The sequence below is a fragment of the Haliotis rufescens genome, unplaced genomic scaffold (assembly GCF_023055435.1).
Source record: "Haliotis rufescens isolate VD_foot unplaced genomic scaffold, xgHalRufe1.0.p SCAF_1, whole genome shotgun sequence".
In the NCBI taxonomy this organism is placed as follows: domain Eukaryota; kingdom Metazoa; phylum Mollusca; class Gastropoda; order Lepetellida; family Haliotidae; genus Haliotis; species Haliotis rufescens.
In genome coordinates this window covers 12,378,609-12,396,661 of record NW_025963779.1, presented here as the reverse complement: position 1 = coordinate 12,396,661, position 18,053 = coordinate 12,378,609, and the positions used below count along the sequence as shown (strand labels likewise).

General features: G+C 37.0%; 1 protein-coding gene across 1 annotated transcript in view; it reads right to left on the bottom strand.

The window, feature by feature from the left end:
* LOC124147979 (deleted in malignant brain tumors 1 protein-like) overlaps window positions 1–16,630 on the bottom strand; it is a 29,197-nt gene extending 12,567 nt beyond the window's left edge. The window contains exons 1-11 of the mRNA XM_046518874.2: window positions 16,454–16,630; window positions 15,416–15,494; window positions 7,664–7,776; window positions 6,912–7,073; window positions 5,889–5,964; window positions 5,305–5,447; window positions 4,111–4,248; window positions 3,169–3,250; window positions 1,556–1,686; window positions 769–930; window positions 313–412 (exon numbers count right to left, since the gene is read on the bottom strand). Coding sequence (XP_046374830.2) covers window positions 313–412; window positions 769–930; window positions 1,556–1,686; window positions 3,169–3,250; window positions 4,111–4,248; window positions 5,305–5,447; window positions 5,889–5,964; window positions 6,912–7,073; window positions 7,664–7,776; window positions 15,416–15,494; window positions 16,454–16,535 — 1,268 coding nt within the window. The 5' untranslated portion in view covers window positions 16,536–16,630. The remainder of the gene's footprint in view (window positions 1–312; window positions 413–768; window positions 931–1,555; window positions 1,687–3,168; window positions 3,251–4,110; window positions 4,249–5,304; window positions 5,448–5,888; window positions 5,965–6,911; window positions 7,074–7,663; window positions 7,777–15,415; window positions 15,495–16,453) is intronic.
* Window positions 16,631–18,053: the final 1,423 nt, after the last annotated feature.

The window sequence follows — 18,053 nt, the reverse complement described above, 5'->3', positions numbered from 1 at the left end:
AGGTCATAGCTGAAGATTGTCGAAGTTGACGTCACAATTGTGGTTTTCTAAGACGGTTGTGGTGATCTGTGTTTTTTTTCTAAATGGGATTTCAAAGGATTAATCACGGTTAATAAAGAAATTTTTACACTCGCACGTGTGTCATACTGTTTTTACCAAACTCGTGTATTTAAGAATTCACGATGACAATCACTTTCGCTCGGAAAATTCAAGAATACTGACACGAGTTTCGGAACAATAGTATGACACACATGCTCGTATAATTATCTCTAAATACACATATAAATATACATGCTCAAGGTGATTACTTACCTTGACAATTCTACAGGGTATCCAGGGGACTGTAAATATTGTGGATGTATGGTTGCATTAAGGAACTGAGAGCCACAATCCTTTGACTGGGGTGGTACAACTGAAACATTGACGTATTTAATCACATCATGCCACCATGCTTGCTGTAAAAGGCGATTATGCTTCTCGTAAGAGGCGACTAAATGGGATCGGGTGGTCAGGCTCGCTGACTTGGTTGATGCATGCCATCGTATCCCAATTACGTGGATCGATGCTCATGATGTCAAGTCCATGCTCGATTATTTATAGACCGCTGTCATTTAGCTGGATATTGCTGAGTGCAGCGTTAAACAACAAACAAACAAACAACATTATGCCACAAAGCCAAACAATTTCGAAAATACAAAACAGAATCTGTTGAGACACTCTTGTGCTGATGTAAACCTCTATGTCTGTTTTTTTTTAGGGTTTACCTACCTTTTCGTTCACTGTGTGAAACGCGGATTCGGAAGCCCCGACCATTTGAGACACCGTTGGTTTTGAATACCATTGTCATAAATATTCCGTTGGAGTAGAACGGCCCAAATGGGGTATTTGAAGAATCACCACAAAACTTTCCAATGAGTTGCCCACTCACACCTAGAACCAGAACATATATACTCCTCACAAAATAATACACAACAAAGATTTTGTTGTTGATAGCTTCGTCATTCCTCGCACGTTAATTATACAGTGCTCTTGGGATAATTAGGTCCAAATTGCTTTGATGATTAGGTTGTCATGAAAGTAATTTGTTTTGCTATTTTGTTTTGTATTGCTACAAAATTCACAAAACTTAAAAAAGTCCATATTTACTAGTATCTCTGTCACGGTTCATTTATGCATAAACTAAAATGCGTGAGTGGGTGAATTAAATTAACGACATTTTGAACAGTAATTTCAGTTATTTAATGGAGTGGCAGGAGTGAGCAGGGTGCAATTAACCTGGAATGTTTTTAATCACTTCGAAACCAATGAGCACAGGTACTAAATGATCGAAAACGATAAGATGAGTGTGATTCGAACAACTCACACCCACTGTCATACCGTGTTCACCACTAACAATGGTGTATACTCAAAATCAAACGTAGCTGTGATCATATACATTTAGTGAAGTATTTATCAAAGTATCGAAGTGTACTCAACTAACCGCTAGCTTTAATGTTTTGCATTGAATAAACAACACCCAGGTCCTTTTCTCTGTTTGTGAAATTCAGTCACATACCTTGATAAAGAGTAACCGAGTCATCCCCGCAGTTGGGGAAGTCACCATCTACATCCAAGCTGACAATGTCCAGCTTCAAGTTGCTTGATGTTAATGTTACATCGGCGAATGTTATGAAGCATTCCAAGTTACTGAAACGATTTTTAACGTCTGAGCAAGACTAAACATTACACAATTATAAGAAGAGGTTTGCAGATAGGCATGTGTCTCACAGATTGTCAATTTAATACAGCGTGACTTGACAGGAATATGGTGAATAAAAATTACAGAACGGTCACAATCAATATCCGGTTTCATTTGTTTGCATATTAAATGTACAAAACTTATCGGCCAAAGTTCCTTGTTTTTATTTTGCCTAACCGAGCAGATATAGAGCATTACGAATCATTGAAGAGAACTCAATTTCTGCCCATTGGGATGTCTACCATGTGCCTAAATGTCACATCCCAAAATTCCACATGGATGTTGTATATGAGCAAGTCAGGCATTTTACAAATTGTTTTCAACAGTTAACATCAGATGGCTTTTGCTTTCAATTTTGGACAAAGTTTCCTGAACCGTTTAAGATAGAGATCTAACTACATATATGGTCACCACATGTATGGATAAAGGAATGCAGTTTCCATTAAGTTTTACATTTAGGATCGTGGTTGAAGTTGAAAACTTAAATGACATAAATGAACTTGATTCTTTTCTGTAAAAGGTGAAAGTTCAAACAAATCCTGTGGGTTTTTTTTATGTCGCTCTTCAGTGCTTATAAGTAATGATTGTGGGTTCGAATCCCGGTTTGCCCCGATTATGTTTCTAGGTTTGTCAGCACCATACCCGTGCTCGTGGGTTTCACCGAAGTGGTAAACGTCCAAGACCTGCATCACTTTGGGCTTTCCTCCTACATTAAGCTGACACGCCGTGATATAACTGGAATACTGTTAAAAGCGGCGTTAAACCCAACTCACTCACTCACTATATGGTCACTCACTCACTATAAGATATGCTTATAAATAACGTCCTGACAGTGATTAAAATTATTTGGTCTTAGGGCTGTTTTCAGTTCTATCACGTAGTGACAGTTTAATGAGGGAGAAAAGCCCCCAAAAGTGAGGAAAAAACTACCGTAATACATAAAGTAACGTACGCTGGAATTATCTCTCCCTCGGAAAGGAACGTATTTGCAAAATTAATCTTCTCGGGACAGATATTACAATATTCGTAGGTCGTAAGAGTTATATGTTCACTCTTAATAACGTATTGCAAATAACCTGTTGCGCTTTTTTCTTAGGATAATGCGGTGATATTTGGCCCATATGCCATACAGCATTTCCTCAATGACAAGCCAGTCAAATAAGAATAGGGTTTTCTCCTTGAATACTTTGCGAATGAGCAGCTATTACTTCAATTAAACTAGACATCCATGCAATTGTATTACACAGTGAAGTCCTGTTAATTTGGATCCACATTGTTTGTTGATAACTGTCTACATGATTATAGATTCAATAGTACATGTATTGATCCTTAATCCGAAACTCTCGACGGTTTAATTTGCAACGGTGTCGCACGGATATACATGCTTTTGACTGAAAAGGTATAGAGCGAGAATAAGTTATGTAACATACCTGTCATAAATATCGGGGTATCCGGGTGACATAATGTACTTGTCTGTGGCCTTCACCGCATACGTATTGTTGCAGTCGCCCGCTGTAGCAATGTCAAATGCATTTTGATTAATTTCAACTTTTCATTCTGTTGCATCACAACCCATTAAACAAAATACACATAACAGTATTGTATGTCATCCTGACAATGTTCACGCAATTTATTCAGTATAAAGGTCCCAGGTCCATGTTCACAAATTCAGCAAGATTCATTTTTCAGTGGTAAACGGGTACGTTTTCATACAATTAATAAAACTAATATTCTTAAAATATTTTGAATTTACACACGTTCGTTTTATTGAAATAAAACTATGCATATATTTTTATCTTAAGGCAGTGAAATGTGGGCATGCCAACATAAGTGGCGTTCATTTCAATTATTCCTAGAATACACAATTTAAGAGATTACAGTGAGTATAGTTTTACGCCGCTTTTAGCAATATTCCAGCAATAACACCAGAAATGGGCTTCACACATTGTACCAATACGAGATTACAGATTACAACGAGCAACACTACATCGCCCTCCAACATGTGTGATTAATTGAAGTTCCCCAATTCTTAATATTAACCATAAGAGTCGTCTACAATCACAAACCGTGAATGTACTTTCGAATACCAGACAGTCTTCTTGATAACAAAATCTTAATCTTCTATAGTTGTTTAAATTGCCTGGATCGAAAGGTTGACATAAAAGATACATTGCAAGTCGAAGGCCTTGGGACCATCGAATGTTTCGCATTATCCGTTGTTTGACATACGCGAATACTCAATGTGGATACTTCAGTGATGTGTCGATATCAGTTACACGAAGGCAATTGTGTTCGCGTTAACAATGTTTTACTGTACCAAATTACGATCTACATTCAGTATTTAACTTCAGATGTAGCTGTAAGCCACATACCTTTACGTGCAACATATTGTAGCACGAAGCCTTGCTTAGTTGTGCTCACATCGGTGGTGAAATGAACCAACAGCGAATTCTTTGAACTTTGGTATGTTGGTAGTTGCTTTGAACAGGATTCCCCAAGATATTGATCATCTGAAACACAAACCATTTCAAATTTAGTCAATGCTTATAAATTAATCATTATAATTATATAAAACGGTGATCTGATACCTCAGACGGTAGTACAGTAAACATACATTTGCTATAAGCAACCTGCAGCGCATAACTGTTTTCGTAGTCACTCTCACATACACGTATGCCACTGAAGTTAGCATAGAACAGTTACAGTTATTGATAACGACAAAGATATGTCTTAGATTGTAATTACGTTTGTTGTTGTTTGTTTTTTTAACGATGCACTCAGCAAAAGTCTAGTTAGACGACGACCTGTAAGTAGTCAAGGCTGGGCCAGACAAACCAGTTTACGCTTTTAGGAAGAACGACCCACCGTCTGGGTACGATGACATGCAATAAACCTATTCATTGAGGCATCTCCGACGACAAGCATAGGTTGCTAGGAACCAATTTTACCTGGTCATCCGCAAAAGTATGATTACTTAGCGATGTAACCAGATGCACTATATAGATATGTTGATGTGTAGTTCAAAGGTACTTCAAAGAGTCCAAGGTTATTAGAAGGTAGTAAGCTCCGAGCATGCACAGACATGAAACAAAAATGGTACCCTGGGAAAGAATGCATGCTGCTATTGTCCACGTACATACACCCTTCATTAAGAGTGGGTTCCGTTCCTACCCAGTCTTTGAAACATTTCCTATTTTGTTTCATTATGTGCAGATTTTAAATTAGTTCGGTTTGGATCTATGTAAATAGATTATGCTTGCGTGTATTTATCATAATTTTTGTATCAATTATTTTTGGGACAAAACATGAATTATTATCAGTTCGATTCCATACACAATGGCGCCCCACTAACCATATTCCCAGATGTTAATAATCATATCTTGGACCGATAACTCAGCTGTTGGTATTATGAGTACACAAACAGTGAAGGCACATTCTGCCTTCAGTAGATTCTGACGACAGGCACAGGACCCAAAGAGATGTAGTCTGGTCCTTAATCCCCAAGAGATTATTGTGGTGTAAATATGATTGGGTATATTGTTGTACATATCCATGCATGTAAGTACCTTCAATTGTGTTTCCGGTATAAACACGAAGAACGTCATAGCGGCAGGAGGCTCCAGATCCCTCGATATCTGAATTGAGAGTTGTCAGTCCAACTGTTTCGTTTTCATTTTCTGCTGTAATGATCCACGTGCACCTAAGATCACTGACAACATAAAAACATTCTTGTATGTTGAGTGTTCTACATTGCCTTCCAAGTTATGATGTATGATGAAAAGTTTCCAATGATCTCTTGTAAAGTTGCTTTGCTCAACTTTATATTATTAAGAATTGACTGTAGTTCATATACAGCTAATTTCTTATGTTATTTTTACATGTTACGAGTATAATAATTCGTATGTCAATAAACGTTTAGTTTAATGGATGGGACAAAAAGCGTGTTCATGGTAGTGTTCATGAATTTAGGCAATAGGGAGAAATTAGACAACTGCCATGAATAAAGCCATCTCATTTTATGTTTACTTCGGTGACGCCAGGTCGCAAGTGTACAGTTGACAAAATTAATCTACTGAATAGATGAATTTAGTTGGTAACATATGATGAAATTTCACAAACAGTTTGTAGTTGAGCTATATCTAGAACTTACTTAAAATACATGTAAGGATACCCCGGGGAGGGGAGATTCGCCACTTCTGATGTTGCTGTCAGCGTTCCGCCACATTCTGCAAAGACAAGAGTTTTCAACATAAAGGTAGATTGGGTGGACACCAAAGGAAAACATGTTTTAGGTTTCAATATTACGAGGCATTGCTGTTCGTAAAGCTAAAAAGATCACAAAGACATTGACTTTGAAACGGGTGTGCTATATAACGAAAGTAAAATTCTATTGTACTGCAATAAATATCCATGTACGTCTAAAACGACATTTTATGCTGTACGTATTTTTCTTACCCTTTGAAAAGTATTTAAAAATGAAATAAGCATTGAGGAGCATTTTGTGTTAAAAAACTAAATAAAGTTGTTTGCGTGAGTCGGTTTAGACAAGGAAATAAATCTTGTATTTACTAAACTAATATTTAACTTTGGAGGTAATAGGCCCATGTAAATATGAAAGAGATGAGTGATATACATAGGAGGCAAGCGCAATTGTGATCATTATTGATTGGACAGTGACAATTTTAATAATCGTATACTTATGGCCTTTTTCAGTTATTTGGCTACATTCATACACAAATACAATTCAATAGACCTCTTTATGACATGACACTCTTCCTGTTATTATATATATCGGGGATGAACATAAGGCTCAAAATCTAAATATGTAGCACATTTAAGTAAGGTATGTATTTCATCGCCAGTGAAGCCAGGAATACATATTTCACAAAGTCGAAGATCATAATCAATACCTAAATAACTACTAAGTTACTATAAATATCGGATAAACAAACTTAAGTTGTATCAAGGTTCGTGATCGAAACTACATGATATATAACATAATTTTCTCATGATTTATAATATTATTTTTCTACATTCTTCTCAACCACCTAAAAAGCGTCGAGGCAAAGAAAATACATTTTATTTATTTATATTTCATTTTCTTATTGTGGCATTTTTATCTTTTGGATAGAATTCGTGAACCGAATATAGTGTCGCATGACAGTATACTCACTTTCAGAGTCAATGACGACGATTCGAAACCCTCCTGCATTCACGGAGGAATCAGAGGTAAACTGTATGTACATGCTATCTCTGCTACTGAGGAAACTGCCTGTGCCTCTGTCTGTGTTTGTGCCACAAAATTGGAACAGGGATCTTGATGAATTGTCTGGTCCTGGTGACAAAAATATCTCAATGATAACATGAAAAGATGACCGATTCTGTCAGACAATCACACGCATACACACATCTTTTGACACACAATACCATTTTAGAAAATGGTCAGATATAACGAATGTTAATTTTGGAATAACACTTTGCTAGTAAAGTACAAATTCTAGTACTGTTTGGGGGTTGAGTCCCGTCCAGAGTTAAGTCCACACTGCCAGAGTGAGGCGCCTAATCACCAGCGCACAAAGTCAGCAATCACCAACTTAGACACCGAAGGGGATTTCGATCAGAATAAGGACCAAGGACCATGCTTATGAGAGCCAACTACAGTGAGGATCGTGTGCTGATAGTGAGATATCATATACTGATCACTGCTTATGCTATCAACCTCTAGTTCGCAAGACAAAGGCTCGAGGGTTACAGGCCGTCGTTATATATCCTATGTCCATCAAGAATTTACAAATCTAGAGCATTATATTTTCTTTGGGATAATGCATTAGAGTTCTGCTATTGTTATTATTTCTATCTTACGATCTCAATCATAGGTGTCAAATCAGGGTGTATTGTTAAAATATTTTCAAATGTTGTGCTTACCATCGTAGAAGGAAAGACAATCAGCTGACGATTCCAAGTTCAAGTTTGCCGTATGAACGCCTACTCGACGATCTGGTGACGACGCGTTTATCTTCCAGCCGCATGTTAAGTCACTGAAATAATCATGTTGTCAATATTATTGAAATGGTTGCACATCATGTAAGGCATTATGACTGTTAGTTGCTTAAAAATAAATTATAGTATGATAACTCAACATCACTAATGGAAATGTTTTACCTTGGAAAACGGACATTGGCCATTCTCTTTGCATTTTAAAGCTTCCTTGTCATTGCCTTCATATATTGTTATATGGCAGTGTATTTTATTGTTGAACAATGAATGATTTTAACTGTGTAACATTGTTGCTGTTGACATTCGGTGGAAGCTCATTGCAATGTATTTGGGCAGCGATTAGTCTTCAGGAATGTAGTACTATTTAATGTACGCAGTCGTTAGGAAGTTACTATATTTAGGTGATTGTGTGATATGTAAACTTATGATATACCTTGGACTCATGCAGAATAGTCTGTTATCTTCTAATGTCGCTTGAGTGTTGAGGGCAACGTGTAGCACGTTAGACTATATACATCGAGCATGTTTAGATATCGCCCGCATTTCAACGCTTCGGGACTAGCTTTTATGTGAGCATCATCCCTGATTCGCTTTATTATCACTGATTTTTGCTAATACCGCTGTATTTTTTAATTTGATATTGACCACTGCCATCACATTAAATATTGCCATTTTGAATCAAATGACAAATGGTCTTTGTTGTCGTTACCGTTAAACTAACAGCAGCTGATCAAGTACACAGAACAGGGATTCGCGACAAGGGCTTACATAAGTTAACGACTGTCCACTTGGTTCAAGGTGTGCTACTCTCATTTACAACACGAAGTTCATAGTCGTGTGGGCGGCGAATGTTGTAATGCTTATCAACATAATACTTTGTCCATTAGTAATGCCCTCAACCTGTAAAGTGTCACGATGTTTGCACTACAACAAGGTCTTAACTCTATTGAATGGAGTAATTATTTGATTTTATTGGTCTTTAGTCGATTTAAGGATCTAACAACAACCAATGGATCGTCCAGTAAAACTTACTTGGTATTATCAAATATTCACAAACTGTGTAACAACTATGACGTCACTCTATTGTTTCAACTGCAGCTTATCTGTAACGAATTGACAATTTACTGACACACTTTCTTCAATGCTGAAGTTTAAGCTCATGCATTATTTCTATGCACGTGCATTACTAATGTACTGTATACAACGATCAAATCGCACAATCTGCTGTACGAATATAAGAGCTAATTCAAATGTAGGATGGATATTGAGCACGAAGTTAAAGATTCTTGTATGTTATGAATGTACTGCGTGACATTTCCGTACAGCATATTTGTGTTGCATATATTTCATGTATTTATTGAGTTATTTAAAATAATAAATTTGAAGCTGTATTTTAACTAAGGTAACTCAACAGTAACTGGAAATTCGTTACTGAAAATCATACAAGACATGTACAGCTTCGATGGCTCATTATTTGTAATGAAAGTCTAGTTATTTATGTTAAGACAGTTAATAATAAACATACCATATGTGTCAGTCTTACAAATAATTGTTGCCGCAAGACAGAGTTACACGACAGTTGTGACACAGAGGATTGTAAGGTAGCTGTGCCAGATTGATAGTCGACTAGCCCTGCATGCATCACTGGGCTATTTGAATTACACTGACATTGCAGAACGTTAATATACTTTGAGGATGCATGTTGCTAGTGACGGACATAATTCAAAATCCTTCGACGCTGAGCCCACATCAAACCTCGCGGTACAACAGACAGTTAATCATGTACCGATAAGATAACTCTTCCCGACAAGATTGGGAAGTGGGGTGGGGAGGTTGAGTGGAGCTGGGTAGTGGCTGGTCTTTCGAAAGTTGTTTGTTCAAGGTAGTATGCAAGGATTCAGTAAACCAGAGACCATATAATAGATAAACCTTTCGAAAAGTGTCATGGTAGACATACATTCAGTGTAGGGTTCGGGTTTACATTAGAAAACACAAGAAAACAGTGTTGTTGAAGTTTGTTATGTCATGTGTTCCCACATGGGAATGTTTATCAACACAGATCACAAGATGCTGAGAAGACACGCAAACAGAGACAGGGACAGAAGTGGTCGGCGGCCGAGCACAAGAACAGACAAGTCAAGATAGGAGAACCAATCAACGCCGTCGTTATGGTACATGCGGGATATAGAACACTGCCGCTGGTCCACTGACCCATTTACAGACATGCATGTGTGACGTGGAACTTGTTTACATTTGCTGAACTTCGATATTATGTGACACATCTTAAGGCGGACAATAAACTAATAATTAATGGTTATACTTGGTATGACCACAATAGAACTTTGCTCCATGTTATAAATGCTAAATGTGGACCTGGAGGTGTACTTATTCATGATCAGTAGGAGCTTCTTTACAAGAAGGGTTTAGTGTGGAGACTTTAGATAACTCACCAGAAGATACTTTATGGCTTAAGTTTAAACTTGAACAGATTGTTGTTTTGTGATGTGACATGTACCACCAGAGAATTCATCAAGACAAGTCGATGCAATAAAGTTTTTAGGTGCGCTTCTGTTTCAAATTCATAAAAACCACCAAACTGATTTTATATTTATACTTCGGGACTTTAACAAAGGATGTGTAAGTTTCTTGGACCTAGTAGATGATATTGGCATTGGCATTTATATTTATACTTCGGGACTTTAACAAAGGATGTGTAAGTTTCTTGGACCTAGTAGATGATATTGGCATTTTACCATAACAGTGGTATGAGGTTTCAGACAACACGATTAATACCCATGGTATTTATAATGCAAATTACTGCATGCTACATGGAAGAGGTACTAATGTAAATGATTGTACACATCTCTCTTGAAGAAGGTTAATCGTTGTTGACAACTGGCTGTGAACCTGAACTGAATTCATGAAGACAAGTCATGAAGACTCAACATCAACAATACCAGGTATGAAAGATCAACCCTATCCGTCAGCACTAATTTGATCCGTGTATCGATAGATGTGATAACCACTAAGTTGGCAAATGCTCTAATCTTACCTCAGGTTCATGATAAATTCCAACAGTCCTTCATGCTTGTTGCCACAGAAATTGTCAGTGACATATCAAAGATAAGAGAACTGACGATCTCGAGCAATACACCGAAAGAAAATCAATCAGCATAAGTGGTGTTGAGACCCGCTATGAAAATGTCGAGGACGTCATCCTGGACGTGTTGAAAGACGTCCATCCAAATATCAGCATTAGTGGCATCGACTGATGTCATCGGGTGGGAGAGAAGAATACAGGGACCAAGAGACAGATAATTGTGAAATAACTAGGACAGAAATAAGGTCATGAGAAATCGAAAATTACTCAAACATACGAAACAATCTGTCTATCTCAACGAGGACCTGACACACTACAGAAGCAAATTATCTAAGAAGGCTCGTGACACAGAAGAAGATCCACGCAGCGTGGACATATGACGGCAGGATTCAAATATGTGAACAGCCAGAGTGTACAACTCATGTCATTGATTATGAATCAGACCTAATCAAATACAATTGACAAGTCACTTAGAGTATATGGTTTGAATTCTACTGTATATGATATTGAAAGCCCAAGGCTCTTCACTGACAAACTCATATTTGAATCATACATTTGATGTGCATATGAATCACACTCGTTAATATTATATAAACCCAATCTCAAACATGTACAGCTAGTAAGGAATATTTTGTACTTATAACACTGGTATCTCCATCTACGCCACGACTACATACCGTATGGTGTATTACACCTGTGTGAATTAGCACCATCGTGTATATTAGTTGTATTGTTCCTTTGTACCATCATCATGCACAAACTATAATCATCAAGCAACACTAGGGTGTATCTTTGTTTCTGCTCACGCAACCATTTTATCATTTTCCACGTGTACATTTTATATACCCTTGTATATGCCAGTTCACATGACAATTATACCACCCGTCAGTTATGTCACAAAAATCACCTACTTCAAAAATGATCTGCCATTACATTGTACAACTCGTGTGGCGATTGGGGTTTTTCATGTTAAATCGCGATCCTATACTAGCAAAGCTAGCTACAATTCTATTAATAGTCTATTTGTAAAGCAAATTCGATCAAAAACGCTTTTGAACCAATTACGCACAATGGGTGTTATACCAATCTCCGAATGGAAAGCATGTGCATTTATTCTATGTTTCCGAATTTTTCAAACGCATGCAGGTTATACGAACATTGTTTTATTGCTATTGTTTTATCAACAGCTTGTCGGGGACGTGGAGCTCCATCCGGGCCTGCTGAACAGCGAAAATGACCAGCACGAGAAATCTGTGTCAATATTTCACCTCAACACAAGAAGTGTACGCAATAAGTTAAATTTTCTAAGTGAGTATTGTTCAACTTTCAAGACGTTTGTTTCACTGAAACTCACCTAGAGGATGCCTTACGATGGCACACCTGCCATGATATTGTGTGTGTGTGGGGGGGGGGAGGGGGGGGGGGGGAGGGGGGGAGCTGGAGGCTGGAGGCTGGAGGTGTCATAGTCAATGTACATGAATGAAACGTTAACGTATAAAAGATGGAATGTATTAGAAAATGTTCTTAATGAAACAATATGGATACAGCTATTTCTACCACAAAACCCCTAAATTCTGTGTGTTGTGTACTTGTGTACAGACCAGAGTATAATAACAATTATTTCTGGAATCGCCTTGACTACATAATTGAAAACGCGTTCGATATTACATGCAATTTAGTGACTGTTGGGGGGGATATTAATGAAAATCTTGAAAACTTCTGCGTAAACACTTCATGTTAATGATTTGTTAGACAGATAGAATTGCGCAATTTGATAAGTGAACCCACACAGATTTCTAAAACAACGAGTACTTTACTAGATCCGATAATTGTAAGTGAAGATAATCTGGAGTGATTGGTTTTCATAATGTGATTAGTGATTATAGGGGCACGTATGTATCAGTGAAAACACATTCATCAACTAAATCATCATTTACTGGAGATATATGCTGTTAAGGAAGAGGTAAATATGATAGATTAAACAACCTTATTCAATCAACTTTGGTTGTACCAAAGAGCAGAGTGACAGATTAGAAAGGCTCAAACTGGAAGCAGCAAGAAATGTAATTGGTTTACCTAGCTATACTTCCGTCAAAAACATATATTTCGAAACTTCCTGGGAGCCCTTATCAGAGCGTAGGAGAAAACGTAACTTATGTTTACTTTATAAAACATATAACAATATGACACCTTCATACCTTAAAGCTCTAGTACCTCACTCTGTCGGGACAAACGTAACACACAACCTTAAAACTGCTCACAATACAACTATGCGTATATTACGTACAACGTTATCTGAATCATTGTCTATACCATGCGCTATTAAATTGTGGAATACATTCAGCAAAGGGATATTGAAACCTTCCCTCGATTTAAATCCAGTTTAAGAAGTGATGAATCTACAGTTCCATCATATTTCTCTTATGGTCTAAGGACAATTAACACAATACATACAAAATTAAGACATGGTGATAGTGAATTAAAAAAATGACTTATTTAGAAAAGGTTTAAACGAAGATAAAAGATACCGATGTGGCAGCCCATGTGAAAATTCACATCATTTTTTTTATTGAATGTCCTTTATTTAAATCAGCTAGATGCTTTCACTATTGTTAATTGTAAAAGATACTTGTGATGTAAATATTGACCTGATGCTAGTCGGCAATACAATTTTACTTAATCATGGGAAAGAAAGCATTTTTAGGAATGTACATACATACATACAAAAAGGTTTGAGTGAGCAGTGTGAATGTACATACGTTTCTCTATTTCTTTCCTTTCCTTTCTGTCATTTAATTTATTAATTGTAAATAGGCATACATGTAAATCTATGGAAGAGGGCGTTCTAAGATGCGATAACTTGTGCCCAATCCTTTTCATATTGTTGAATAAATATGTTTAATCTAAACTGTATTCTGACTTTAAGTGATACGACTTAACGTCATAGTGGATCAAGCTGGCTGTGTTGGGACATCGAGGGTTAGAACAGCTTGACCTCGCCGTCCTCGACGAAGACATTAACATAGATAAGACGGGCCCTCTGTTATTTTGTGACAACAGTGACTCTGCCTGTGTTCGGATGTGTCAGATAAAGACATTAGACTGCTCAGTAACAAAAGAACAAGTTGACAAAAATACAGCTTACACCGTGTTTCCAGATACGGCGAGGAGGGATCTTTTATCAGTACTTAAGAGATCTAATATAGACTAATATTTCAAATGGTGCTCGCATAAATTCTTCATAAAGCATTGTGTTTGAGTTTGACACAAAGAAATAGTTTACAGTCGTACATTGGACGAAGTGAATTGCCTAGGACTCAAGAAACACCATGCATCTGATCCATATGACATCGTGATATAGAATATATATTTGCATTAACGGATATGTTAGTTACGGATAGTATGTGCGACAGTTATCTAGCCATTGTTAGTTTATTGGACAAGAAATGACTATTCCACTTGGAGTTACATGGATGATAACAGATGTAGTGTCTCTGCAGTGTTCATGATGGAAATGTCTTAACTCTGCCTAAGGCCTTTCTATGAACATGTTGTCACCCTATTGATTGTCTCCAAGTTAACAGAACATCTCATATTGCATCAGAAACACAATACATACTAAAGAACTAACCCAGTGGGGGTGTAAACCTGATTGGTCGAATATTGAGTTAAGAATGAGAAAATAGTGGTCGACCGATCACCGTATATAAAAGCACATTCGACGGATCAGTACCTGGAGATTAACGATCTCAAAACAAAGCAGGTCACTATTGTGAACAGTGTGAAGATTGAAAAAAAGATAGTATTTGGATGTCAGCACTGTTTTTAACATGAGAAGTGAATTGTTTTTAATCAAAGATTTCATGACAACAACAAAACTAGGAGTACTCACCTTTAACAAAATACCCGAAAAAATGTGACGACAACCCAAGTATATGTTTAATACTACAGGAAACTGATTCTCAAACTCAAAAGGTATAAACAAAGTAAGTGGTGGCACGTGTCATAATTGTCAATTGTTAAATATTATTTAAGTTGTGAAAAATATGGTGCGATTCGGTGTAGTGTTTTTATTAGACAAGTCAGATATGTAAAAGAAAAATTACATTGTCAATATTTACAGGACACAATTTTAACACAATTTCTTGAGTGGAGTCAGAAGTCCACGAGCAGGCTCTTTGGTAAATACAACCTCTTTGATCGAATGAAAACATATTTGATATACATTTGTAAGAACAAACATTAAATATTATGATTTTTTTTTTTACTTGTTGATTATTCTCTTAATATTTTAACCACTGAATTATTTTTATCGTTCATGTACGTTTAGTTAAAAATTATTTATTTATAGTCAGCTTTATTAAAAATGTATACATATATTTCCATCTGAATGTGTTAAACATGACTAAAATATATTTCTAAACATGCCGTTATATTTTAGAAAAGTTTGAAATGATTCTGGGTTGATCATTTGTAACTAAGCTTATCTGCACTGCCCGTTCATGTTGACCTACCTGTCCGACAGCTGAGGTGTCTGACAAACGAGGTAGAAACATATGATCTAAACATTTGATGCTTACGCGCCATAGTGGTTTGGATATCCGGGCGATGTTATGTTGACAGCATCGCCGGTAAGAGCGATTTCCTCGAAACATCTGTCTGTAAAGATATTTAATTACACATATATACATGCATTTGAAATGGCTGATATTTCCAAAGGAATAAAACACAAGCTTATGATCATGATATTGACGGAATCGTACAAGAGACATTTCGTATGGTCATGTAATGAGTTTTGTCGCTTATGTTTGTACATGAACTTAGTACAACCGGAGATAAGTAACCATTTATATGTGATTAGTTATTATATTGTTATATTAAAATAAAATTGCAGTCATTTAGTGGGGCTTGGGGCGATCCTTGTTAACCCTTTGCTGGTATATAAAGGACGGGATAGGACAAGGGACCATTTTTGACCCACTGGAAATGTCTAAATAATTAGCAAGTCTGTGGCCCAAGTTGACGGTTTTTAACTTATACATATGCGTTTGTACTGTTTCTTTTTTTGTATTTTATGAAAATTATGTGGATCCTGTGGGCCGAAAAGGGCCCTTGCTATACATCCTCCTTCCACACTTTCACTTCTCATTCTCCATGGAAACCCTGGTGTTCTGTTCACACTCTCTAAACCTATGGTTTTTCAAATACCAATGAGCGAGGAAATTACAGGGAAGGAAATGTTGACCTTGTTTTACTCCAGTAAGAATTCTGCGTACACAGATAAAACGTGACAAGCAGTTTGCTGAGTCATTGATCAATTATCGATTCCTTTGTACGTGTATGTGAAGGGTATCTCCGGTGGGCAGGATATAGTCAACTTTTCGCTAACATCTGGTCTCAAATGAAATGTTCAGTCATTTTACACATCGACATTTACATATACACACCTGTGTACTGCTACTGAGTGCGTTTGAACAGGGAAATCATGTTATCTGGACGGTACCAATTTCAGGTTATCTCAATATAAGGATCTATCTTAGTCACACAGAATAACGATTTTCTATAACATAAACGTCTGTTCTTGGCAAGGTAGTGTCACTCTCTACATACACAAATACCTGCAAATTTACCTGTACTTGCGGCTAGTAATGACGACAGGATACCGAGAAGGACGGCTACAGTTTTGTACATCCCCAACATCTGTATTAATCCCAACGCCAGCTAGCTGTACATCCTACAAGCTCGGGTGCGCTCCGTATAAAAAGGACAGGTTGTGACGTAAGGGGTGCGATATCAATTGACAACCACGTTTATTTGCTCAGGTCACAGGTAAGGGGCGTTTGAGCGATCCGCAAATTGCTAGAAAACGGAAACGTAGTTCTATCTCGTCATAGCAATAAACGGTGTTATTTCATGGTCTCGGCATGATCTTTTTTATCATTAAGTGATTAATCAGATAAGACTAAAAGCTAACTATTTGTCGCCATTAGATGATGACTATTGTCTTGGATATTGCTGAGCTTTACGATACTGTACGCAGAGGGGTCACCGAGTGACACAATTGACATTTTCCTTAGTGGCGCAGATAATGAGTAAAGATAAACATCATATTATTTGAAATACAATTATTTTATTTATTAAGTATTTTCGTAGTGATATTCCATGATCTTATATTGATATTATTTTGTCAACACGACAGACGCAACAAAATGTCGTTATTTACCGCGAGTGAGATATCGATCTAATATTTTCAATTGAATACACTGCATCATTATTAGGTTACTTGGTTAACTCTTAGGTACAACAAACCCTTGAAGTAATGTCGTTCTACGGTATGTTATCCGCATTCGATTGGCTTTAATTACCCCCCGCCCCAACGAAGTTGGCGGGGGATATTGAAATGGCTTCCGTCCGTCCGCATGTGCGTGCGTGCGGGTGTCCCGAAATCGTTTCCGGAGCATAACTCAGAAACCGATAAATATTTCTCTACGAATCTTTGCATGTCTATCAGACTCATGCTGAACGAGTTTATTTTGCTATTAAGGAATTTTATTAAAAAAATTGTTTTCGTTTTAGACATTTTTATTTTTTACGTTTCCATGGCAACAAGTTGGACTAGGTTATATAAGGGTGGTGTTCATTTCCGGAGCATAACTCAAAAACTGTTAAATACATTCTTACAAAACTTTGCATGTCTACCAGGCACATACTGATCTGGTGCCTTTTGCTATTTAGGAATTATAAAAAAAAAAATTTGTTATGTTTCCATGGCAACAAGTTGGATTTAAGTTTTAATATAGGGTGGGCTCACTTATGGAGAATAACAAATAAACTGTTAAATATTTCCTTGCCAAACATTGCATGTCTGTATATAAAGCACATAATGAACTGGTGCCATTTGATATTAAGGAGTTTTAGAAATTTTTATTTTAGGATTTCCATTGCAGCTATTTTGACATGGGCTAAGAGAAATGTTGGGCCAGTTACCTGGTTTGGGACCATAGCCTGTTAAAATGGGCGGGTGATATAGATGACTTCGTCGACTATTTGCTTGTTCTTAATATATCGATATATACTTGATGGATGATACTTGATTTCAAAGCCACTGTTCAAAATGATGGCCATAGTTGATATTCCGTTATTTCTTGTTAAAACTGTGTGCAGTTGTTTCGTGCAACATGGAGTGATTCGAATCTAAGTGTCGTCTATCAAACAGCC